Here is a 25,905-nt window from a genome sequence, read left to right on the forward strand (position 1 = left end):
TGTAGTGCTCTAACACTATCTGATTATCCTTTGGGGTAGGGAAGGAGTGAAGCTAAAGATGGAGAAAAGTGATATAAGGGGTCTTTTCCAAGTTGGGATGAATTCTGAGTGGTGCCTGCTAATGAAAATTTTGCAGTGCCCCATAGGCTCAAATAATCCAGTATCTGAATCGGGCAAGTCTGCAGGTACTTTTTTTTTGGGGGGCAAGATATATTGATTAAACAGTTTGATTTGTTACTGAAACAAGCGGTTTCATTGAGAATATATCTGTTCTAAATCATGCTTTAAGAGACCTCTGGCTAGCGAAACAATGCCAAACTCATGAGTTTCTTTGTGCTTTTAGTCAGTTAAACTTCATCCTTGTATGAGCTTAAATTAGGATTGCTAAACTCTGACAATCTGCATCTAAGCACTAAATTGTATAGAGGTGTATCACAATGAGCAGAGACCACTTGCTTTGAATTAGGCAAGCAGAAATTTTACTGATTTGTAGCATGGTCATTTGAAAAAGTTGACTAGTGTCAGTGGAACCAAATCCCCATAGTCAATACTTTTTTCAGAGGAAATATAAATTAATGCAGCTTGTCACGTAAATGGACTTGATAATATAGATGTGTGAATTAATGAATAACGATTAACTGACCATATTGAGTGAAGCAGTGCAGGAAAAAGCCAGTGATTTCAAGGTACTGTTGCAATTTTTGATGTATAGATCTTTTTTCGCATAAGCAGGAAAGAGGGACAATTTGAATATTAGTTCTGTTTTAAATTTACAAACAAATTTTACTGAAGAAGTAATGCTCGAACTGGAACATACCAGATCACTGAATCAGCAGTATTCGGAGAATTGTGGACAATTCTGGGCACCATTTTTAAAGAGACGTATAAAGGCCTTGACAAAAGTTCAGAGATGTTACTAGCAATGAAGGGTACCGGTTATGAGGGATAGTTTGGAAAAGTTAGGACTCCTTGGTGCAGAGAAGGTTAAGAGGTCACCGAGCATGTTTTGAAAATTGAGAGGTGAGAGATTTTGATAATGTGAAATATAAAGGAGAGATGTAATGTATTTTCCATGATTCTTTGAATGCCTGGTGTTTATAGTCTGAATAATAAACCTATTGTATAAATTACAGTATAGTACTTGCATGTTGAAACAATTTGGAAGGTATCTGGCCCAGTCTGATATTTGTCAGTGTTGTGAGTCCAGTGTACACTTATGTAGCTGATAATATATATTCCAGCAGTTAATAGTGAAACTACTTACCTTTGAAAGTATCATTAAGTGTTGACCTGGGTTTTGCCTTTGCAACAATAGCAAAACTATCAGCATTTGCATCATTATTCTGTAACCTCTGAATAAATATTCAGTTATTGTGGAAATCCAGAGGTTGCTACCAGTGATTGTCTGCTCTACTGCAGGATGTGCTCTTGAATTCCTCGTAGATGGAAATCAGAGATATTACTGAATTGATGTGTGTTTCCATTTTTTATGCTATGATTTTCAAGAATCCATGATAAAGATACACTTTGGATAAAGTGTAACTGGAATTTTAATTGCATTCCAACTTGATGCTGAACATCCCCTCTGGTCCTGAAAAATATTTTATATTTGCAAAGTGTCTTTTTTTTCAAATTCTATAGTTAAAAGAAATTTTTGAAGTTTCCATTTCCATTTCTAATCTTGGCTAGAACTTTCCATTCTGGTAACTAAATATGGTGGCAGGTGGAAAAGTCAGATCAATTCCTGCTGGGTGGTGGAGTGGGTCTTGGTACCAGATCCTTCACTTTACAGCTTGTTGATTTTATGCATTAGCAAGGTGCTGGTGAAATCTCATTTGGGGGGGGGATGGTGGTGGTGATTTGTTCCTCCCCCTTCCTCCGCTGATTCCTCATGGGGGCTGGAGATTCTAATGCCACCTTTAAAAGACATGTGCCTTCATTCATGCAGGCTAGGTGTTGTTATTAAAAAGAAAACAATGGCACCAAAGCAAATCAGACCCCCTCCACCATGGTTCAACAAGGCCTCCTTGGGGATTTTCCCCCCTGGCAATCCAGGAAAGGTGGGGGCCTTCTCTTCCTTGGGATGGGAGTAGGAGGGTAGGAGGTGTACCAGGGGTGGCACACAAAGAAGGATGCAGTGCAGGAAACGCGTGAATGATCTGAAGAATTTCACCTTGAAGTTAACCTTCTCCTTCCAGACTCTCTCTGTCATCAGGGCACCAGGCAATATAAGTGTTCCAGTCCACAGGAATATCTCACCATTAACAAGAAAGGGTGTGTACGCCTTAAAGACACTCTAGCTACCAACAAGAAAAGGTGAAGAAAGAGCTTGAGCAAGCACCTTAGCTCTAGAAACCTTCAATGATGAAGCAAACAAACCATCCAATTTAAAGACCCACCACTGCATTCATCTGCACACTTCACCAGCATAGATACATGTACCTTGGTGAGTTCTGTTTTAGAAGTAGGCTCAAGCTCACTGTCTAGTGATCACCTCACAGATATGTGTTCACAGCAGACAGCACCCCCCCCCGCCCCAAATTAGGTCCCATCTTGCTCCTTAGTTCCATTAGCTCTCACTCAATCTCATCACAATGAATCACGTTTAGTTCCACATCAACATGAGCAAGGACCCTTCCTATATGACATTGAGTGGACAATATACATCTGACCCTTTCATCTCAGGCAATCATTGTGACCTCTGAGAATTGTTCATCTGGGTTAGTGATTGTCTGAAGCTATCGCACTGAAGTCTTTAGTTTGTGGATGTTGTAATATTTATTGCGTCCAACATTTGAAGTCTTTATACTGAAGTGCACTTTCCAATGGCTTTTATTTTAGTGTCATAAGGTTTTGGTAAAAGTAATATTCAACATTGAACGCCAACATAGAGAACTGTGGTCATCACAATTTGGCTTCATCTTATTCCTCCAGGAAATTTATAGCTATAAGATTGTCTTCACGCCTTCCATGTCATGCCTACCATTCCCATATGACTCATCTGATTCTTTGTCCTGTTAAAATTTATTCCCTTCAGCATCCTCCTTGTCTGAAGAGATGTGTAGCTGCTTCATGTCTTTCTCCCTACCCCACCAAATCTTTTGCAGAACTAGGGTGTGCATGGTGCAGCAAACAACAAATGATGCAGGAGACTGTCTGGCCAGTATTGAAGGGACCTGCCTAATCAGTCTACACAGCTGAAATGCATCTTTAAGAGACCTTTCATTAGCCCTTTTCAGGACCTTGTGTCAGAATATGCAGCATTATATCTCAGAAGGACCTCATTAGCTGTGCCGTTAAAGGGTACGTACCCCTTTTCACTGGGGAACCAATCCTTTCAGTACTAGACTCCACTCAAGTATCTCTGGCACATGGGAATGACAAATGTGAGAGTTGTATGAACTCCCTGGGTACTGAATACTAACGTTTGATCTTCTTTCTGTGATCACAAATTAACTGGATGTTGAGAGCGCAACCGTTTTCTGTTAATGAATCCCTCAGGCTGCTGCGAGGGAACTCTTAAGGCTATATATGTGCAGTCAGTGGTGCCTTACACCTGCAGAAAGCTGAGATCAGTGAATCTTGCAACTCTGGCTCACTTTATCCATATGGAACTGCACATAACGGTGAACTTTATCAAATGCGGCATAGGTCACCTCCCTTATGCATTTGTGTGTCACTGAGATTCTGTTCAGCTCCACGGTGAAGTTCTGAAAGGATCCACTGATGAAAGATTCCATACGGAAGCAACAGGCATTGGGTGCCTGCCAAGTCAATGCAATATGGGTTCCTCTTAGAGAATGTGACAAATAAGAACTATGACATCCTTAGACATACAAAGGTATCTGCAGCACTGTCTTTCTCTCATCTCTGAATGAGCTGCACCTTCTGTAGACCCTTGGTCACGCCAAACATCTTGATGGATTTGGTCAGTGTGTAGGTATTCTGCAGGGTGCTGACCCGAGTTCCTCAGGATGACAATCTTCCATAAGCCATGCCAATCAGCAATGGCCAATTTTCTCATTCCTATCTAAGCTACCAAGAAGGCATTGTTGCCTGCATTCTCCACTCCCGGTTTCTGAGAACTGATATCATTGAGTAATCATGGTGGTTCATGTTAAATTGTCTTCCTCCATATACAAGACAGCTATGTTTCTCCAGCCTTTGACTTTTATGGGTCGATACATTGCATACTAAGGCCACCTGGAGGATGACAGGAGGCTGACCTTTTCACTCAGATGTGAATGTGTGCTCACAATGAGTGTGTCTTAGGAGTTACAGTCAACAGTGTGTTGGTTGCTCACCAGTGGCCTTTGCAATAAATATAGAATGTCATCCTTACACTTCTGTCCTGACTGCATGCAAGGGGCCTTGTATGCCATGATCAATGCACTGCATCGGTGAAGGTTTGTCGGTTCCATAACAGATGTGGCTATTGATTCTTGGAGCATATATCCATTCTGACATACCTCTAAAGATCAGTTGCCGACTAAGATCATGTGCACTGCAGTATCTAAGCTTAATGGATTCTCGCCTGAGTGCGTACCATTAGAAAAGGAGCCAAGCTCATTCATTGTGTATTAGAACCTTGAGTCCAGCACTCTGCTGAGCCCTGTTCTCCATGGTTTGAGCAAGACGGTGATAGATGCCCCTTCAATCATTCAATATTTGTTGTGCAGAATTCCGCATGTATTATGAGACACCTACCTGACAGAATTCAGTTTTTGAAACTGTCTCGTTCCTGGATGAACGTGAAAACACTCTGTTGACTGAGCGTAAGACCAGCTTCCAGAACAGTCTGTTCAATATGACCTTGACACGGTAGCCTCTGCTCCAGCACAGTTTCTGATTCCTCGTCCCAGGAATGTCTTTCACTAATCCACTTTGTTCTGTGAAACTTCATCCACAGAACTTTTGTGGGTAATTTAGTTTGAGGTCGGTGGTGAATGCTATCGCTGAGTGCAAGGTCTGGGTCTCTTTTTTTTGTAACATACAAATGCAATTATGCGCGAGGTATTTGTAATTACTGGTAAAATGTCAGTTTGAAAGTTGTGTTGCTGTTCTTAGCTGTGCCTTTTTAGTCTAGTAGTTGCATATTGAGAATATTCAGCAAATAATTTAAGCTTGGCTGAAAAACTCTGGGTCAGTGCTCTAAGCTGTTAATTAGTGAGAACCGAAGCAAGAATACAAAATGTCATATACTCGTTGATCATGTAAGATGCAGCAGAATTCCTTCATGTTAATTCTAATGATTCTCAAAAGGAGGAAAGTACTTCAGTAAGGGGTTTGCCAAGCTTGTCATTTGTGAATAAATCAAAAGGCCATCATCCCTGTAGCAGGAACTGATGAATGGAATTGCTTTGTCATTCTTTTGATAGGCCTTGCTCTTAAGCTTGCTATTAAAAATGAATGCAAACATTCTGGCATGTTTCAAGTGTTCTGCATTAGAAACATAAACAATGAAGGGTACTTGAGATGCTGGGCTAAGAGCTGCTAGACAGATACAAGAGCTTCCTCTTGTCAATAGGTTCACAATCTGCCTTGAGAGTGAATGAGGGCAATGTACTCAGTGCTGCCAAGCCTTGACCGCGCAGCTTTCAAGATAAGGTTTATATCTGTAAAAGGAAGAACAAATACATTTTAAGTCTTACAGCAATGACTCTTTAGGCATACACAAATTGGAATCTTGAACAAGTGTTCAATTGTTGTGTTTTAAGATGCACGTTAATATTCGCTGATTCTTTCTTCCTCTCTCAAAGGGCACCTTGATGTGTAGATCTCCTTTTTAAAAGCTCAGGCAGGTCCCTTGACGACTCTAGCAGTGATCCAATTTTGTGCCTGCAAAGTAGCTATGAAGTGGGTGATTAATTTTTATGTTCGTCAGCTTTGCAATTAGAAGCTTCCTCACGTGTTGGGAAGTTACTTAAATAATATATAACTGACTATAAAAGCCATTATTTTGGGGCGAAATGAAGTGAGAAAGAGCTACCATGTAATGAAAACATAGAACATTACAGCGGAGTAAAACCCTCAAAACGTGATGGCCGGAATTCTCCAGCCGTTCACACCGACAGGGTTCTCTGATTTCACCAGCAGCGCACTCTTCGCCAAGGGTTTCATGGCAGTGTAGGGTAACATCACTGGGAATTTTCACTGACAGCAGCAGAACCAGAGGATCCTGCCACCTGCATTTGAGACCTCGCACTGAGAAAATGCTGAGGGGAGGCTGGAGGATCTGGTCCAATATGTATCTCTATAATGGATTGATCAAACAAACCAAATCAGTCGGGTGAGATGGTTAGTGTCACAACTGATTCTAGATCCTATCCTGCGTTCTTTCATTATGTATTTTACTCATTTAAGAAACACTTAAGAAACAAAGAGCTTTCATTTGTATAGTTTTTTTTCATGGCCTCAGGGTGTCCCAAATTGAGTTAAGTGTTTTACAGCCACTTAAGTAATTGTGAAATGCAGTCAGTATTTTAGGAAGCATGACAGCTTAACAAGGTTCCACAAACAGATAATTTTTTGCAATGTTGATCAAGTTATGCTGTCAGGGTATGGGGGGAGGGAGGGGGTGCTCCTCTCCAAGTGGGATCTTGTATGTCCACATAAGAAATCAAGATGCCATCTGCCCTAATATCTCACCTGGAAGATAGTGTTGCGCTCCTTCAGTTTTGCACTTAAGTGTCAGCTTAGATTCTGTGGTTGTCTCTTGAGTGGAACTTGAAGCTCCAACCTTCTGACTCAAAGGGAAGTTCCTCTCCTGAAGTATGGAGTACACTTGTATACATCTGATTCCAAGTTATTTGGGGAAGTGTGAGTGCTAACTTGTGTAAATTAATGATTGGACATATTTTGGTTCAAAAATAAAGTTGCGAAGCTTGGTATTTATGCACATGATTCCTGTAATGATGAATTGAGCTGAAATATGATTATATTTATTGGAAAATATCCTTGAGATGAAACCACCAAATATGTAATGTTTTCTTGGTGAGCACCATCTGATGGTGAATTTCCCACAATAGTATGTCAATTCCTTAAAGAATTCTTGATGAGAGCGTGAGGGGGGAAAATGCAAAAATCAAATTGCAAGTGACCCAGCCAGACAGTCTCGCCACAATCTTGATCCAGAGATCAAATGATCAAGTTGGTCAATCATTTGGTTATTCCGTCTCCTTTTGACATGAAGGATACCCATTATGATTTAGTACACTAGGTTCTTGGGAGGAAAAATGTGACAATTTATTTAAATTATCTTCTACTCGTCACAAATTCTCTTGCAGCAGCTTAGTGACATTCAGTCTGTAGTTTTTAAATGAAATTTCAGCTTTAATTAATTCTCTTGTGCACTAGTTATATATTGAATCACAATTGCCCTTCAAATTCCCCATGACAACACTGGGTTTTGAGTGACATTGAAATCGTGTGTTCGCACTTTTTAAAAATTATTTAACAAAGTTAGAATTTTGAAGTCTTTGTCCTGCTAGATTTGGCTTTCTGTAGCCCTCGTACCTGAATGTTTTTCAATGCACAAATTATTCAACGGGACAAAATGAAGGACAGCTGCGCATTAATTAGAACAATGCTAACTCACCAGGCTCGTCAAAAGGGACTGGATCATGCTCCCTTTCTAATACGTTGCAGGTTAAATTATCCATTTCTGTAAGAGATGCATGCCAAAACTGCTATCTGTGCGTATTACTCTCTCTGCTCAGTGCACTCGCAATACATGCTATTTAGAAGTGGACACCCTGAAATTTGCAGATTTAATTCGCCATGATGTGGAGATGCTGACGTTGGACTGGGTAAGCACAGTGAGAAGTGTCTCAACACCAGGTTAAAGTCCAACAGCTTTATTTGGTAGCACATATGGCTTGTTAAACCTGCAGATTTCAGGGTGTCCACTTCTAGAAAGCGTGGATTGCAAGTTCACCGAGCAGAGAAAGTAATACGCACAGATAGCAGTTTTGGCATGCATCTCCTACAGAAATGGATACAATATACCTGCAATGTATTAGAAAGAGAACATGATCCAGTCCTTTTTGACAAGCCTAGTGAGGTAGCACTGTTCTAAATAATGTGCAGCTGTCCTTCATTTTTTCCCGTGGACATAAAGTCTAGCAGGTTTATTTGGTAGCACAAGCCACAGCTTGTGGCTTGTGCTACCAAATAAACCTGTTGGACTTTAACTGGTGTTGTGAAACATGTTACTAAGTTTAACTTGCAGCAGATCACACTTGTTTACTTGTGTAGCCAGTAGACCCAAAGTAAATTTTTAAAGGAACTCTTGAAACATAACGTTGCCTCAACGCTAGAATTGTTCATTTTATTAACCACACATCACGTAAATCCTTCTAATTTAACTGGGTATTAACCTGTAAGAACCATTGTTAGACCTACAAAGGGGGCATGGTGCTGGCTTTTCACAGGGAGAAGGTCAGTACCTGAGCGAATGGGTCCATTTACTGCAGGGAGCTGGGAAGGTAATTTGGATAGTTAGCAGTAACATGGCAATTGGGTTTGATAACTTCATGACAGATATATGAAGATGATTTCCTAAAATTTGTAGTGATTTTGGTTTTTTTTTTAAACAATTTGCAAGAAAAAGACCTAGAATTGCTTATTGTAGTCAGATCATATAAAATATGCAATATGTCTGCATATGTTTGCCCTCTTCCATGAAAGATGAGATTTTCTTTCAAGAATTTACAAAGTCATGCAGAAGATAACCACATTCCTGAATTCCTCACCCTGTAGGAAGAGTTTACAAATATTTATTGTTTTCCTGTTTTTTGACATGATGGGAGAGCATGCTCCCAATGACTTTTTTGTAAAAATCTTGAGCAGACAGATCGGCACCTGATTTTTACCACAAGACTAATTTTGATCTCCTCTTAATCCAAACTAATCCAATGTAACATGTATCATTTGCTGTTAGGATCACTTGAAGTTGTGAATACTTGAAGATGTTTAATTTATTTGAGCTGAATGCTTCAAGCGTAATGTACTGCACTTTATATCTTTGTTACATGAGTAGATCACTAAGTGCCTTGAGCCTGTTCAGTCCTTCAAGGTTATGACTGATCTAACTTCAAATATCTATTATAGCCCCATATTCCTTAATACCTTTGGTTAACAATTGCTTGGGAGCACAGAACTTGAATATTGTTGAAAAGAGAGACATGTTGCAAAAAATTTTCATCTTGCACTAATTCGGACAAATCAAATTTCAAATTGTCACAATTTATAGCACAGGAGAAAAAGGTACACTGGTTGCTAAGTTGACACTAGTTGAATCATTGCCATGGAGAAAGCAGCAGGAATCTATAGACTTCCCCCATTCTTCTGGCTAATTCAAAAAAGGTGTAAACCATGAACATATTCCTTGCATAGTGAGTGGATCCCTGCATATCAATGTATGTTACTCCTAGCAAGTATAAATCAACCATGTTACAAGCTTGACTGATTATGTTAGACTAGTTGCTAGTGTAGCTGTTTGTGCACTTGGGGTTGTTCAACAAGTGCTGCCTAATCACAAATAACATAAGACATTTTGGGCTTTGCAAGTGTTGGCTGGTGAATATGGTTTGTGTTCTGCCAGTTATGAACAGCTGGAGGAACATGCTTCCTTCGATCAACCAATCATTGGGACATACAGCCCATATATTTGGTGTTGCAGCAAAATGTTGTTCAATGGTGTGGAAGACAAAATGACATTTTGGACTGATGACAGCATTCTATTAGTGGAAAATACTACTTGCAGGACCACTGCATGGTAACAATGTGAAACAGCTTGCTTCATGTGCTTGAAATGCTAAGATGCTACCATTAATCCAGAAAGATGTTCCACCTCTTAACAGTTGACCAACATTGGCAAGCTGTCTCTTTCTTTACCTTTTGGTTAACAAAAATCTCAGATTTAGAAATTACAATTTGCTGAGCATCAGTTGCTGTTTGTGGAAGAATTCTAACCTACCACCCCTTTTGTGTAAGAGTGTTTTCTAATTTCAGGCCATATCTGCCATTAATGTTTGGGCTATGCTGCCTAGTCCTTGACTGCTCAATCTACTGATATGGGGTAAAGGCAAGAAATTACCCATTCTTGATATCTTAAAATTCAATCTAATCATCCCTTAACTTTCTAAATTTCAGCTAATACACCCCTAGACTGTGTAATCCTTCCTCACAATTTGATCCTTGTTCAGATTTCATTTTGGTAAGGTACACTCTGAAGTTGTGGAGCCCTGACTGAACAATTATTCCTGGTATGGTCTAACTCCTGGTACAGTTGAAATGCCCTTGCATTCTAACCCTCTAGACATAAAGCCCTGCATTCCATTATTTTTTGAGACGATTTTCTGCTGTTTGTGACGTTTTAATTTTTTTGTGTGTGAATTCTTAAATCTCTTTGGACCACTGCTGTTTCTGCTTTCATCATTTTGCTACCTGTTTAGTTGCCAAGCTTGTTCTTGAGTACATAGAAATCCATTTTCCTCATTCTTGCCTATTCATGTAATCTATTAATATCTCTTTGTAAATGGAGATGTAAAATTTCACTGCTGCCTTTGTCATTAGCAAATTTTGATATCTGGCTCCATGCAAACACCTAGGCTATTAGAAGGTGAATAATTGAGGCCCAAATAGATCTTTGTGGGGCAACCACTACTCACATCTTACCAACACCTGCCCAATATCCTTAGTTAGCCTCTTGCTGCTCAACCAATTTCCCAACCTGGCCAATCATTTGCCTTCAATTCCACATGCTTCAATTTTAGCTGGGACTTTTCAATCCTTGTTGGCAAGAATCCAAACACATTCTGACTTCTTAATGGCTCCTCCTTTCTCCCCCTGCCCCAATGCTAAAGAGCTGTATCTGTTCATTTCCTGCAAATAAGCTACTTTGAAATCGGTGACGGAAAACCATCATAAAATGTTACTTTGAAAGTTTTCATTGATTTCTACTTCTTTGAATACATTTTGATATATGTGACATGACTATGTTCTGAAATGTGTTTTACCCCATGTGTATCATTAATGTTTGGAGGACTTTAAAACTTTCATACTTTATTTTTTTTTAAAAAAAGCAGTTCTATGGTTTCCTTGGATTCTATTTAATTTATAGTTCTCTGTGCCTATTTTTGCTCTGACATTAGCAGAAAACATAGGCTGCTGTTGGCATCAGCAAACTTCTGGTGTAACTTCGTATTGCTGTTGGTGAAAATTCTGCTCATTGTAATATTGTATTGAATATTGGCACATACAAAATTTATCAGAGATTGGATTATACAAAACATATTGTTTACCATTGGTGCCTATGGTACAGCTCCAGGCAAGCCCTTATTGTAGCGATAGTGTTGTGATGTTTCCTCCATCTTTTGAGGCAGGAGTTCAGCATGACAACCTCCAATGCAGTCAACAACTCTTTCTGGTACGTGGGCTATTTTTAAAATTATTGTTTCAGATGCTGTTAGGATTTCAGTGGAGGTTGGCTGACTCTTAAAATCATATGAATTTTCCAATTACCAATGCAAAGAATCTCTCAGCAATGTTTCACGTTTTAAATTTTTTTTGCTGGAACTAACCAAAGTAAAAGCAACATCCACCACGTTTCTTAGTAAGCATGTAATAAGGAAAAGGCTTTTCTTCTTAATTTCTTAACATAGCCAAAAATTCCATACCAAATTTATACATGACACCATACTGTCAGCAGAAATGTAATGTTACAGGTGGAGGGGATGTGAGAGAATTTTCCCATCTTGACAGAGCGCAAGATGCACTTTGGAGAAGTGTTTAAGCACTTTAGTGCTGTGACTTAAGAACAGGCACAAACAAGCTTTTAAATTTTAAATTGTAATGCAGAAAGATTATTTCTAAAGTGTAGCATGCATTTAGGTTGCTGAATAGAAGTGACTTTGATTTTTTTTTAATATATATATTCAGTTACCAAGATGGTAGTTGAAATGTTGTAGGCCTGAAGAATTTTGGGAAAAGAAAAATGGAGGTTTCTGGCTTTTCCAGTCAAAGTTGTGGTTAAGCCCCTGCATCTATTTCTGCAGACAAAACAAATTTAACCCCATTTGTCTGTCTGTGGGTGAGCTTTTAGGCAAGGTTTCTGCTGAGTGATGTGGTTTCTCTTGTGGTGTTGGTCTCAGATTGACTTCTCTGGGCTCTTCTTGGAATAAAATCAATTTGCTATCTCAAGCTGGTTTCTGTCACCTGATGTCACATTCCTATCTCAAGCTAGTTTCTGTCCCATCCACACAAATGATTTGATGGTTTGGCAATGTCACGCAATGGGGAAGTTAATGATGGCCATTCACAGCTTCATATGATAAGGTTGTTTCTTTCACGTCCATCTCTGTGGATTTCAAGTTTGCAGATAAAAATCTGATTGGCTGTTGTATTTGTGTTTTGGTTTCTGTAAACCTCTAGCCAATAGTGATTGTTAACTCTTAAGTGATCTGTTGCAACCTGATTTTTCTTTCAATGAATGATTTCCCCCAAACGTTTACATTTTAATGATTTTCCGAAAATATACAAACGTGAGTTAGCCCAGTTTTATGTACAGAAACTGCAAAGGACTCATGACCTCTCAAATCCATTTGGAGGTAAATTGTCCATGTTCTGTGCTGCTTTTAAAAAGCAAAAATGTCTGTTTTCGTATATTCACAGGCATATGAGGGTGTAGTAGTCTTGCGTACCAAATCCTGAGCTGTTCCTGGCTTTAATGGGATTGCAGTGATTAGCACTGTTGCCTCGTGGCGCTATAGAGACATATTTTCAATTCCAGCCGTGGGTGACTGTCCATGAGAGGTTGATTACATTTTCCCCCATGTCTGTGTAGGTTTTCTCCCACACTCCACAGAGATGTGCAGATTTGGTTGATAGGTCATGCTAAATTGCTCTTTGGTGTAGGTTAAGGGATTTAGCAGGATGATTTACATGGTGTTACGGGATACGCCCTGGGTGGGATGCTTGTTCAGAGTTGGTGCAATTCAATGTGCTGAATGGACTCCATCTGGATTGTAGGGATTCTATGATTTCCTATCTCACCAGGGTGAATCTACCAAAGTCCTTTTTAAACAAAGTCCATTCACTCAAGATCTGAGCATAATTGAATGGCATTTCAGTGACAAGGCACCCAATGAAAGCTCCATGGTTAATGCTCTATAAGCCTTGGTTCTTCAAACTGGGAATCTGTACCTGTCGGCACTCTGCTTGGTGGTGAACCCAAAAACTTCTGTTTGGCAGAGCAGCACATATTGTGGATTGTGTTCACCAAATCTGTCTGACTAACTGTGCATGCGGCAGGATCAGCTTCCTCATCGTCTGTCCGGGTATTAAAACCTGCCTATTATTTTCAGTAAATTTCAATTTTACTTTTTTGCCTACATAAGCAGGTCGAATATGAGTTTGTCTTCAGGCAGATTTCGTAGAAGGTGATATCATGCTCTCCAAAATATTACATTTTACCTTGAATTAAAGGAGATAATTAAGTCCAGCGATCATAACAATGATCAGGTGCTAATAAATGCCAACGTTTATTCCCCTCCATTAGTTGAACTTGAAAAGATGGTGGGTCGCCTGTTTGAACCACTGCTATCTGTGTGGTGAAGGTATTCCTACAGGGCTGTTTGGTACGGAGTTTCAGGAGTATGCCCCAGGATCAATGAAAATGCCAAAACGTGACCAACCTCCCCAGTTGCTGATGACTTCAGCTTTTCTAGGCTTCCTTGGTGCTACATTGGTTGAATAAGAATATGTCATTAAAAAATAGGCTCAGGAGTAGACCATATGGCCCCTTGAGCCTGTTACACCATTCATTACTGTGGTGATTATTTTTTGCCTCAACTCAATTTTTCCACACGCCCCTCAATTCCTCAGAGATCAATACCTATCCCAACGTTGAATATATTCAATAACGGAACTTGCACGGCCCTCTGTTAAACAATTCTGTATGAAGTTATTTCTCCACATGTCAGTCCCAAATGACTGACCCTTGTCCTGAGACTGTGTCCCTATGTTCTAGGTTTTACAGATAGGGGAAATAATTTCTTTTATGTCTGCTGTGTAGCCAAATGCCTTGCATTATGTTTACTTAGTACCATGATCTCTTGCAACAAAGGCCTGCACGCTTTTGCCTTTCTAGTTGTTTTCTGTACCTGTAAACTGACTTTGTGTTCCTCTCTGAAGTTTCAGAAGTTTTGCACCTTTTTGAAGAAAAATGTTCTGCTTTTTTATGACCTACGTGAATAACCTCCTCACTTCTCCCCATGTTACTCTATTTGCTACCTTGTTGTCCACTCACTTTAGCTGTCTTTATTTCTTTGGGTCTGCCTCTTGGCATACATGCTTATTTAACTTTGTATCATTGGTAAATATAGGTACGCTATTCCATGTCTCTCTGTCCAAGTCATTAATATACATTGTACATAGTTCAGACCACAGCACTGATCGCCACTAGTTACAGCTTGCCAACTTTTCCTACCCTTTGCTTCCTGTCCAAGGATATCCTTCCATCTGCGCTAATATTTTTTGCCCCCAATTCCATGAAGACATGACCTTTAATTTTTTGTATGGCACCTTTTCAAATGCCTTTCAGAGTGTCACAAAAACTTGTAATGGTCACCATGATGCAAGTGTGAGGGTGGTAAGCTGTGTTTCCTGTCAGCTCTGGTGCTACTCAATCAGAAATCCTTTCATTTATTGTGCTCATATAACTCGTACTCAACTAATTTGGTGGTGAAAACTCCCTATTATGTCCCAGGAAGGTTTTTGGTCAAAACGTTTCTCACAAAATTCTGTAAAATATTATGAAAACCAATGACGAAAGGAGCAGTTGGAGGCAACTCGGGTGGTGTTGACTCTTCAACATGGTGACTTGGTGAATAGCTTGTGACTCAGCAATTTCAATGGTCATTGATGAGAAACTCTATCCATATAGCGCAAATTATCAATGCTTATGCTCTAGAACTGCAAAATACTGGTAAAGGGTTTGACAAAGCTGAGGAGAGATTTCTACTGTGGAAAAAGCATCTTTCTTGGTAGAGACCCATTTACAATCCCTGGAAAGAACTGCTCAATATGTCAGAACATCAAGACAATCTAGAGAATTGAGGCTGGAGGAAAATTGTTTTGATTATCAGCTTGCAAAAGGAGCTGAGGGCAAGCTCCCAGTTAAATTTTTTTGAGAGCTGGCTACTGTGGTTTTTCAACATAAAGCTGAAAGCCGGCGCATTAAATTAGCAAGGGCATGCCATTTGCTTGCTTTGAGGTCTGTGGACAAATAATAACCTCAGTCCATAATTATACATTGTCATAACTTCAAAGGTTGCCAAAAAAGCGATGGAGGCAACTAGATGTAGTCGTGACCTTCACTCCATCGTAGAGCATGAATCTTTCAAGATTTTTCAGCAGTGAAACAATGAAGGCGCAAGGGTTTTGATGAAGTTAGAAGATAGCTGAAGGCCATTGGAGCAAAATATGTCCTACTGCATCCTACCTTACTGAGGGTGATATTCAAAAACCACAAATGCATTCAATAGCCCAGCTAAACCATGGCTTTTGTGAACTCTGGGGGGAAACAATTTCGATCCCTCAGCTGAATGTCATTAGTAACACATTGCTATTAACTGCAAAGTCTGGACTTTGTCCCATTTCATTGTTTTTAATTCTGGGCTGGTACTTATTCTGACAGGGATAGTCTAGTTACTGAGCACTACAGTGAATATTGCACTTCGGAATGGCAGGAACACATACATGTTTTTAATGAACAATATTATTCAGTGTGTTCTTTCTAGTTGAAGAATTATATACTATATGAATGAGAAATAGTCTTCATCCTTTTCTATATATACACTTTTATAATAGCTGTGCGCATCTTATGGTTTCCTTCATTCCTGTCATAAATATGAGTGGCGCCACTGCTGGGAGGTGGGTAGGCGATGTTAGATTACAGAGAGGGTGCCTCGTTCTCTTCCTTTTTTATAATACATTGCATTTCTCTTTTGAAGGGAAAGGCTCTTTGGTATAATTATGAAAGGTATGTTGGCATAGCTCATCAAGGTCTCGCATTCAGTGAGGAAAACCCCCTAAGGGTTCATGGTTTATGATTGTCTGCTTTGTGGTTTGGAATAGTTCTTGTGCATTCTTTTTATTTTGGGCTTAAAGCATCATTAGTTGATAACTCGTGCTCCTGTAAAGGGACAGATGAGTCTAGTTTACTGGAAAACGCCTGTCACTGGCGCTTCCTGTGTAGCTGGGGATGTGGTAGGCAAATTTTGGTGCACACCTAAGTGGGACAGGAAAATGTGTCAGGTAAGAGGCCAATGTCTTAATGTTGATATCCCACATCCTCTCTTACTGAATAAGTAATAGCAGCTTATTTGGTTAGGCAGTATTTGGAGTATTGTGTGCAGTTCTGGTCGCCACACCACCAGAAGGATGTGAAAGCTTTGGAGAGAGTGCAAAGAAGGTTCACCAGGATATTCTCTGGTCTCAAGGGGGTGGACAGTGAGAGATTGAATAAATTAAGATTGTTTTTACTGGAAAGACAGAGGTCTGTAGAATTACAAGAGGCGTAGATAGGGTGGATAGTCAGAAGCTTTTTCCCAGGGTGGAAGTGTCAATTACAAGGGCGCATAGGTTCAAGGTGAGAGGTGGAAAGTTTAAGGGAGATGTGTAGAGGAAGTTTTTCACGCAGAGAGTGGTGGGTGCATGGAAAACACTGCCAGAGAAGGTGGTGGAAGCAGGAACTTTAGCAGCATTTAAGAGGCATCTGGATGGGTACATGAATAGGGAGGGAGTAGAGGGTTATGATCCAAGTAAGGGCAAAAGGTTTTTAGGAAATCGAGATCAGCATAGGTTGAAAGGCCTATTCCTGTACTGTACTTTGTTCAGTAGCTACACTGAAATCCTGCTTGTGGAATGCATGGGGGATATGCCATCTTATTGAAAAGAAATGTCTCTTCTCAGAAAGGCAAATGTTGATATAGCTTTGATGCAGGAAATTCATCAAGATGATGAAGAACATTTTGAAATTGAAGTAGGAGTGAGTCTCCCTCACTGTCAACTGGCAGCTGAGGGGTTGTGATTTTGACCAATGAAAATGTGCTATTTAGATCTGAGCTGTGAAGGGAAGGTATGTGATCATTAAAGAAATGCTGTATTTTGATAATGAATGTGTTTGGCCCTCCAAATTATTCTCCAGATTTTATCACCTGAAGTCTTTATGAATTTTGCTGAATTAACATCATCAAATTATTTAATGGGCAGGAACATCTGTTACCTGAAGGAACGGACAACTGCCACCTACATCCTTTGGGTAAGTTTTCCGAAGCGAGGAATCCACCCAATCAACAAAGACATTAGTATCTGTATGCAAGGAATTTAGGATATTTGGATGTTTGAAAAGCAGTACGCCCTAAGGAGAGAGAATTCACCACCTTCTGTGCTCCCCTCCAATGTAATACCCAAATTGATTATTTTTCTAAGTGCATTGATTTCAATTAAGTTTAAGGTTCATGTTTGAGGCTCACATGTCACTTTCAAGTTTGGTATGGAATTCAGTTGTACTATAATGACTGTTCTTCCTGAGGATCTTTTACTATATGGTTATTAATTAACCCTGCCTCATTATACAATAACTCCCACTCTCCTCTCGTAACTGGAATGCAGCATTTTCGTCCATGTATCATCCAAGGTTGTAATGAGGTCTAGAGCTGACAACTCAGACTAAGGATGAAATTTTCTCTTCCAGAGACTATATATAGTGTTGGGCAGGATTAGCAGCAAGTTTCCTACTGATCAGCAAGTGAGGTTCTCCTGCTGATCTTCAGCTTAAAATCTCATTAACAAACATGAGCCGAGCACCATCTACCCAATGGGGAAATTGCTCAACTATGTACCATTCACAAAGATCAGAATAAATCCAACCCAGCCAACAACTGCCCTATCAGCCTACTCATAATCATTAGTAAAGTGGAATTGTCAATAGTGCTATCAAGCACCATTTACTCACCAATAAACTGCTCACTGAGAATTAGTGCAGAATTTTCAAAGTAACACAATTTGCAGTCACTTTCGATCAAGAGCTTGATACATCTCCCTGACCAATACACATTGGGCATGCTAACTTAAATGAGCCAGCTGAACATCACATGAATGTGAGACTTACAAAACTAGGCAATCACGGAGTGGGAGTTTAGGTCAGTCTCGCAGTTGAGGACACAAAGATGCACATAAATAACACACTCAAATAACGGGAACATTTTCAGAAACAACAAATAGTTTTTATAAAGGCAATGATACAAATGGTGAGTAAACACCCAGGAACCAGAAGTAATATCTATGATCTTTTTAACACGACTCCTATATCTGGCATCTGCTGCCAAGAAAGAGGAAACCTGCTGAATGCTGTCCCTTGTTGTTTTTGATGACTTAGGCAGGTGTCCTTTTGGAGGATCGAGACCTGGAGGGCCTAATTTTACTTTGGGTAACTTGCTGTGGGGAAGGTGCACCCTCCTCAGCCTGTACTGACCCCTTTAGAAGGGACACTTGGAGGGAAGTTGAAGTTTGCCAACCTTCTTTTGCCTAATCACCGGCAAAAGAAGTGCACTAATTCTTGGTGAGCAGTTTATTGATGAGTAAATGGTGCTTGATAGCACTATTGACAATTCAACTTTACTAATGATTATAAGTAGGCTAATAGGGCAGTTGTTGGCTGGGTTGGATTTATTCCAATCTTTGTGAAGGGTACATAGTTGAGCAATTTTCCCCATTGGGTAGATGGCGCTCGGCTCATGTTTGTGGCGTGACATTAGTAAATTGGCCATGAAAGCTGCTGGATTACTGACTCAACAATGTCCTACGGCAATGTACCATCTAATTATTTTCTTTGGAATGCATCAGTGATTTGTTTAAACGTGAGGTCCCTTCAAATTGTTTTGCATAGCCACATACCTGTTGTAAATTGTTGGGCTGAATTTTGCATAGCCTACATGGGACCTTGCTACACAGATGAAATATTTTTGAGGGAGTGTTGCCCTATAGGGAGTAGATGTGCCACCAGGGTTTGGCCTATATTTGACTCCAACCTCATAATGCACTATTGACTCTTGATGTCCTTGGGTTATGACAAAAAGGCAATAAACGCAATCTTTCCAGCGCCACTCATGCCCCAAAACAAATTGGGGATGACAGGAGGTGGGGCGACGTTATAAGGCTGTGGAGCAGATTGCCGGGGATTACTAAATTGCCTGTTGACGTCAGTTTTTTTAATCCAGAGATTTGTTTCCCGTAGAATAGAATCCATTTGTAATGATCACGGAGATCTAGGCCAGAACTTCCTAGTTGTTCCATGCCAGCGGGATCTTCTGGTCCTGTCAGTGGTGCACCTCTGCTGCAAGTTTCCCAATGGCATGTGGTGGAGTCGATACGAAATTCCACTGACAGCAGCAAGACCAAAGATCCCACCACTGGCCAATAGCATGCTGCCTCCTGCCATGAGAAACACGCTGCAGGGAGGCCAGAAAATCCTGTTCCAGGTTTGGATGAAACAAAAGTTGCACTTTTCAAAACTACTGTTAGTGATCAGAAAATTTAAAAAATCAGCTATTGGTAATTTTTCAGGGCTTCCTTTAGAGATTTTTTTTCTCCCATCATTGCCTCTGTATAGGAACAACATGGAATCCATTGATGTGAGCAATATAGAAGACATTGGTGGTTCGTCAAAACTTAACAATGGATTTGATTCTTTTTGTGGTGAAATATATAGAATGTTCCAGGCAGATTCAGTCTGTACTTAAAGCAGAAGCTTGACAGCAACATCTGAAGTTCTTATAATATCTCATTGGTATATCTAAAGTTAAAATGAATGCCTTTTCTCTCCCTCCCACCTTTAGCTTGGAGTTTTGCTGTTGATCCTTTACAAAGTCATTTGCAGTTGTCTCTCAGTTGAGTGTAGCTGTCATTTGCATTATCACTTTCTATTGTACTGATTATATTTCAGTCCAACCCATTTACTTTTATGAAAGTCTTGTGTACATAGTCTTCATTTGTGTCAATGCTAAATTTTGTTTTATAATTAGTGCATTTTAAGAATTATTTTTATGGCACAAATTCCACTTCCTAGGCAGTCCCTTGGGACTGAATCAATTCAGTGGATTCTGAGGTGCTGATTTATTTGTGATTTGCAGGCACTATCACATATGGGGCAGGTGGTGCTTCAAGGACTGAGTTGATGAGTTGTTGGGAGGTTTCTGAACTATGCTTCAAGCCTCACCTCTCCTCTTGATTGTTGAGTTGGCGCATACTCAATAAGTCAAATGGCCTCCTTCTGCACTGTAGGAATCCTATAATTCCATGTCTATGTTTATTGCCTTCCCGAATGAATCTTCTCTCTTTTTTTGGTCAGGCACAAGCCAAGAACTTGCAAGAGCCTTCTGGGTTGTTTGACCTCTGCAGGGATGATCTCCAGACATCCATAAAGTGTTTCTGTTGTCCTTCTATGAGTTTCATGGCACAACCAAGTTTTGAGTAGAGCAGTTGCTTTGGGGGTCTAGTGTCAGCCATGCCAACAATATGTCCTGTCCAGTGATGCTGGTTCTGAGTGAATAGAACCTTGTTGCTTGTTGTGTTGGCCTGGGAGAGAACATTGCTGTTGAATCATCTTACCTGCCACCAAATTTGGAAGACCTTCCAAAGGCGCTGCTGGTGATACTTCTCCAGTACTTTGAGGTGACTGTCGTAGATTGTTCAGGTCTCTAAAGCATATAGAAGCATGGAGATAGATCACTTCTGCCCAGTTAGCCATGACCTGAAGTCTTTATTTTGAGGTTCTGGTCCTCAGGTTATCTTTTCCTCAGTCAGTCAAAGGTTGTGCTTCCACTTTGGGGGCAATGTTTCAACACCTATGTCTGCCTTCAAGAAGAGGCTCCCAAGATATCTGAATTATCCTCACTTCCCAGGGACTTGCCCTGATCTTAATTGATAGAGAGACATGTCTTGCTGGGGGAGCTGTTTAGAAGAGAACCTTAGTTTCATGGGTGTTTAGTGCCATTTTCTCCTAACCTTTGGAGATGGAATTGACAATGACCTAGTTGTGTTTGAGTGCATGCAGAAACAAGCAATCTCTGCACACTGGAACTCCGTTACTGAAGTTATATGGCAAAATTACAGGAGCTTGCCTTTGGCACAATGGTTTTACACAGTGGCAAAAGTGACTTAAAAATATTGAAGAAAGAAGCATTTTGAGATGATAGAGGAGAATTTATGTTTTTTCTTTTAATTCTTGATGTGTAGTACAAATCTTTTAAAAAGGGTGGCCTTGGATTTAGTTGATACGTTTTGTAATGAATTATCTTGCCTCGTCCGTTGAACTCATTAAAGAATCTGTCGGTAATGGGGAACAAACAAGTACTTAATGGCAGCGTCACAGTCATTGTAAATGAACTAGGGGTTATATAGACATTGATTATTTATTTCTATCATTATCCTCTTTTACTCAATGATGGCACTTCTGAGCAAGCCTGTAGGTTGCCAGGACTTGAATACGTGATCCAGGCTAATGCTTGGATGCAGTGCTGAGGGAGTGCTGCATTGTCTGACATTCTGGCATTAAACAATACGTTGTTTTGGAAGGACATTAAAGAAGAGCAGAAAACTCTTCACCTTTTTGCATTCAAGTAGATTAAGCTGGCCAGTTTCTATTCTGCAGTCAGCTTCTGCTTTGCCTTGATTACGTGAGCTTCTCTTCCTGCTTTCCCACACCCTCTTTTATTCCTTAAGTAGATAAATCTGTAGACACCACTGTTGGATTTAAATGCAGCCACAGAGTTAATTTTGCATTTCTAATGTGAAATTTGATTGAGATCTTATGGAACAATTTTAATTTTTGGGAAACATGTACTTTACCACCACATAAATTGAAGATGCTATAAAAGAGATGTTTCTGAGTAGTTTGGCATTAAAGAGCATTGCATTGTTTCACAGCATTTTGGCAGCATACTTGCACTGTAACAGATTTGCGGATGCAGATAATCTGTTCGCATGTCACAAAATGATCATCTTCTTAACTTGGATTCTGCCACATTATTTTTTATTTGCCAAGCTTACAATCATTGTATTCATTACAAAGTTCTCTCCTGTTTTGATGAATAAACATGACTTGACTCGTGAATATTATGCAACATAAAGGAAGCAGTGATTAGATTGGAGTTCTCCAGGGTCTGGGCCAACATTTTACCCGTCTACCAATACTAGCATCTGATTGAGAGACCTTGTGCACAAATTGGCTGCTGTGTTTCCTACATAGCACATTAAAAGTAATTCATTGGCTGTGAACACTTTGGAATGTCTTGGAAAATGTGAGCACTGTTGTACAATTTCAAAAGCATGTTCTTAATGAAATTGTTTGGTTCATTTAAGTACATGCATTAAGATATTTTCTTTTCCTGTCCATTTTGTACCTTCTCGCAAACAGAACAATTCCTCTTGGAAATTAGTTCTATTTGTGCTAACACTTAGTTCATAAAGCCTGTAATTCTATGAAAGCTGAGATGGTGAGTAGTAGGATGGCATCTGAGTTGAATGTGATTTGACCTCCTGATGTCTGGTGTGGATATGGTTCAGACATCATTGGATATTGATCACGAGTAAGAGCGCTACCATTTTTCTTTCACTCGCAGTGAGGCCAAAAGCGTGATCTCAACCACTTTAACAAGAAAGGTCATTCAGCTGGGTACTGATCAATAATCAAGCTTTAGCCATATCACCTACTTGCATCAGATCAGGGATTAGTATTTTATTTGGACTACTGATGTGAAGCTAATCAATTAAAAAAGAACACTTGTTACAGTAACACTATTGTTTCAGTAACTGATGTTGGTTACTGAATATTATGGCCCAAAGTCAAATAGTATTGGGATATTAAATAAAACTACACTCAGCCTTTATTTGAGTCATGAGTAGGGCTATGATTATTGTTTAACCAATTGAATGCACGTTATGCACATTAAACTAGTCCATAGACATGAAGAGAAAAGAATAATTGATTAATGTTTCGGGTATAACCCTTTGATGGAACTGCGTTCTGATGAAGGATTTTATCCAAAGCATTAACCCATTGTTTCTATGTATTTTCAGGTTTTATTTGGTTCCCAACACTTGTGGTTTTTCTGGCAAGGTAATTTTCAAATGCAAAGTCTGTACAGTTGTGTTTGTGTTGTGTTTTGATTAAAAACTGGAGTGACTGAGTTAGTAGGGTTTAGTTTGTGAGCTCAGCTCCAGAGACTTGAGCAAATAATTTTAGCTAGAACTCCTGCAGTTTGGTGTGAATGCTGCACAATTAGAGTTGCTGGCCTGGATGTTAGGTCCCTAGATGGGTGTGTAGAGCCAGGAGACCACCTGGCTTGCCACAACTCTCAAGGGGAAAATGTGTCCTAAACGGTAGGATTTTCATTGCGGGGTGGTGGCAGGTGCAGGTTTAATCAGGCCCACATACAGCAGATCCAGATTGGGGGTGGACACATGAGCAGCTGAATGCCGAGGTGAGTAGTTTCAAAAGGCTGACCTTGGTTCTCTTGGGACTTTGTGCCAAGACACGTACCAAGCCCTCTATACCCACCCTTCCACACATTCCACATGCCCATACATATCAACTCGAGCCAACCCATGGCTCTTATAGCCCAGTGTAACTTGGTGTTAGTTCATGCTCTCTATTCACCACCCTTTTTGTCTTTAAGCCCTCCATGCCTAACCTATTCATCATGGGCAGACTTTGGGAGTTACGCTGAATTTAAATAAAGTACTACATATCTATTACAGGTTACACAATATTAAAAAAAGACCCATTCATGAAAGCCCATTCAATACATGTGAATCCCTTCAGGCACTTCCTTATAAATCAAACATTTATATTCATAACCCAACATCAAAGACAACTAATCCTTTAAGTGCCTCCTTGAGCTGTCAATCAAGAATTAATAGCACTAAATAACAGTATTAGGGTTATGTCAGCAAATCACTATCGAAACTGCTAGAAGATATTTGTCCAACTCTCTGACATAAGCAGGCAGCTCATTGTTCAAAGTTTAAAAGACAAGCAAACAATTTAAATAACTTGAAGGCTTGACAGTTCTGTCTACCCTTCAAGAGCATTACGCTTCTTCTTAAAATTCATGACTCATGCACTTTAGGATTAAGCCCTTCCTGCAGCAAAAATGGGGTTTGTTTGAACTCGGCACTGATTTCGCATGGCCCTGCTGGATTTTGGTTTCCCACATGTGGGTGTAACATCCTGCGTTGTTTTTGAGTGGAGTGCTCAAAGGTTGACGGTTGTTACTGCTGTTGTTTCAGATTTACGTCTGTAACATAGATTCAGAAACTCATGTGAAGTAATCAATTTTTCAGATGTGATCACACTGTGGTGGGTAGGGTGGTGTTGGGGGAATAGTGGAATTATAAGGATTCAGCTCAAATTACAGAATGAATTGGAACAATATAAGTATGTAAGCAGAAATGACGAAGTGCTATATATATATAAAAAGGGCATCATGCACACTGCATGAATGGTGTTGAATTGCTAAGGCAGAAATTGAAAGAAACCTTTGGGCCTTGTTAGACTTGACGCTAATCATCCCCAGTCAACAAAGGCAATAGAATTTGACCTACATTGCGAAAGCAGTAGAATTTTAATCGGGTAGTAATGATCAAACTGTATAGCATCCTGGTCCGATTACATCTTCTGTAATATGGATTCAGAAACTCCATGTAAAATCAATTTTGCAGATGAAATCACACCATGATGGGTGGAGTGGTGTCTACTTCTAGGTGATAATATTCAATATCAAGAATGATGAACTAAACAGCAAACACAGCTATTGTGTTCAATTGTATGTGCCTGTTGACTGTTCTTGTGTTTGTCAAGCCTCAGTATGATTGCTGGCAACCAGAAACGAAGCTGTAAGCATAAGAGAACAAGCAATTTTAAAAGCACTGTATATAAAATTCCTGTTCAGAATAGTGACTGGTGATATCTCTGCACATCTGAGGCACAAAATACAACAGCATCTCTAGAAAATACGGAAGGTGGCATCATATGGTGATTGCGCAGTTGTACACTTTCAAAGTGCGCTATATGACTTTGTTTTCTGGTTTAGAATGCAAAAAGAGATCTGTTCAGTTTGGCTTCACTGTGTTGGCATTGGTCAGAAAGATTTGGGTTTGTCTGAGGAATATCACTGAAAAACATATGTTACATAATTCACTGTGTTGTAACGTATCTCACTATTCACTGGATGTTTGACAACTGAATGCTGAAATTTGTCATTAATCAATTGTCATCTTCTTATCCAGACAGAAATAGCGAAACGGCTGAATACAATTTGTGCACAAGTGATTCCCTTTCTGTCTCAGGAAGTAAGTCAACTCATCGGACTGTTTAGTTGTTAACTTCCATTTATGTTCTGTGTTTAAGTTAGTTGACATTAGTGATGATTATTGTGAATACCTGTTACTGTTTTGGGCAGGCGTGTTTTCAAACGCAAGTTATATGCTGAATATTGCAGTTCACACCCTAATGTGCAGTGTAAAACTGAGGTGTCTAGCATCAGATTTTTGCTTTGTGCACTTGCCTTTGTTTAATTGTATTTCCTCAGAACTGTGCAAACATGACATTTCACCTTTTAAATTTACAATCATTTTTCATGAAAAATGATAGTTCTTCATTTCTCATTCTCATCCATGGCCCAAAAAGAACTGTTAAGAACTAATTTGTATCCCTTGAACATCATATCCAAAATTGGTTGACTTTCCCTCCTCTTTCCACTATGACCCTTATCCCCGATTACATGTGAATGCACTTTCCTGCTGTGGAATGACTATACAGACCATTCCCACTTTGAT

The 25,905-nt window shown here is 39.8% G+C and overlaps 1 protein-coding gene across 3 annotated transcripts in view; it reads left to right on the forward strand.

Annotated features, from left to right (window-relative positions):
- LOC145343058 (transducin-like enhancer protein 1) overlaps positions 1-25,905 on the forward strand; it is a 99,681-nt gene that overhangs the window by 13,894 nt on the left and 59,882 nt on the right. For all 3 annotated transcript variants that reach the window (XM_080188857.1, XM_080188858.1, XM_080188859.1), the window contains exon 5: positions 25,357-25,419. In XM_080188857.1, coding sequence (XP_080044983.1) covers positions 25,357-25,419 — 63 coding nt within the window. The remainder of the gene's footprint in view (positions 1-25,356; positions 25,420-25,905) is intronic.

Source organism: Carcharhinus amblyrhynchos, chromosome 5 (genome assembly GCF_965287045.1).
Source record: "Carcharhinus amblyrhynchos chromosome 5, sCarAmb.v2.hapA, whole genome shotgun sequence".
In the NCBI taxonomy this organism is placed as follows: domain Eukaryota; kingdom Metazoa; phylum Chordata; class Chondrichthyes; order Carcharhiniformes; family Carcharhinidae; genus Carcharhinus; species Carcharhinus amblyrhynchos.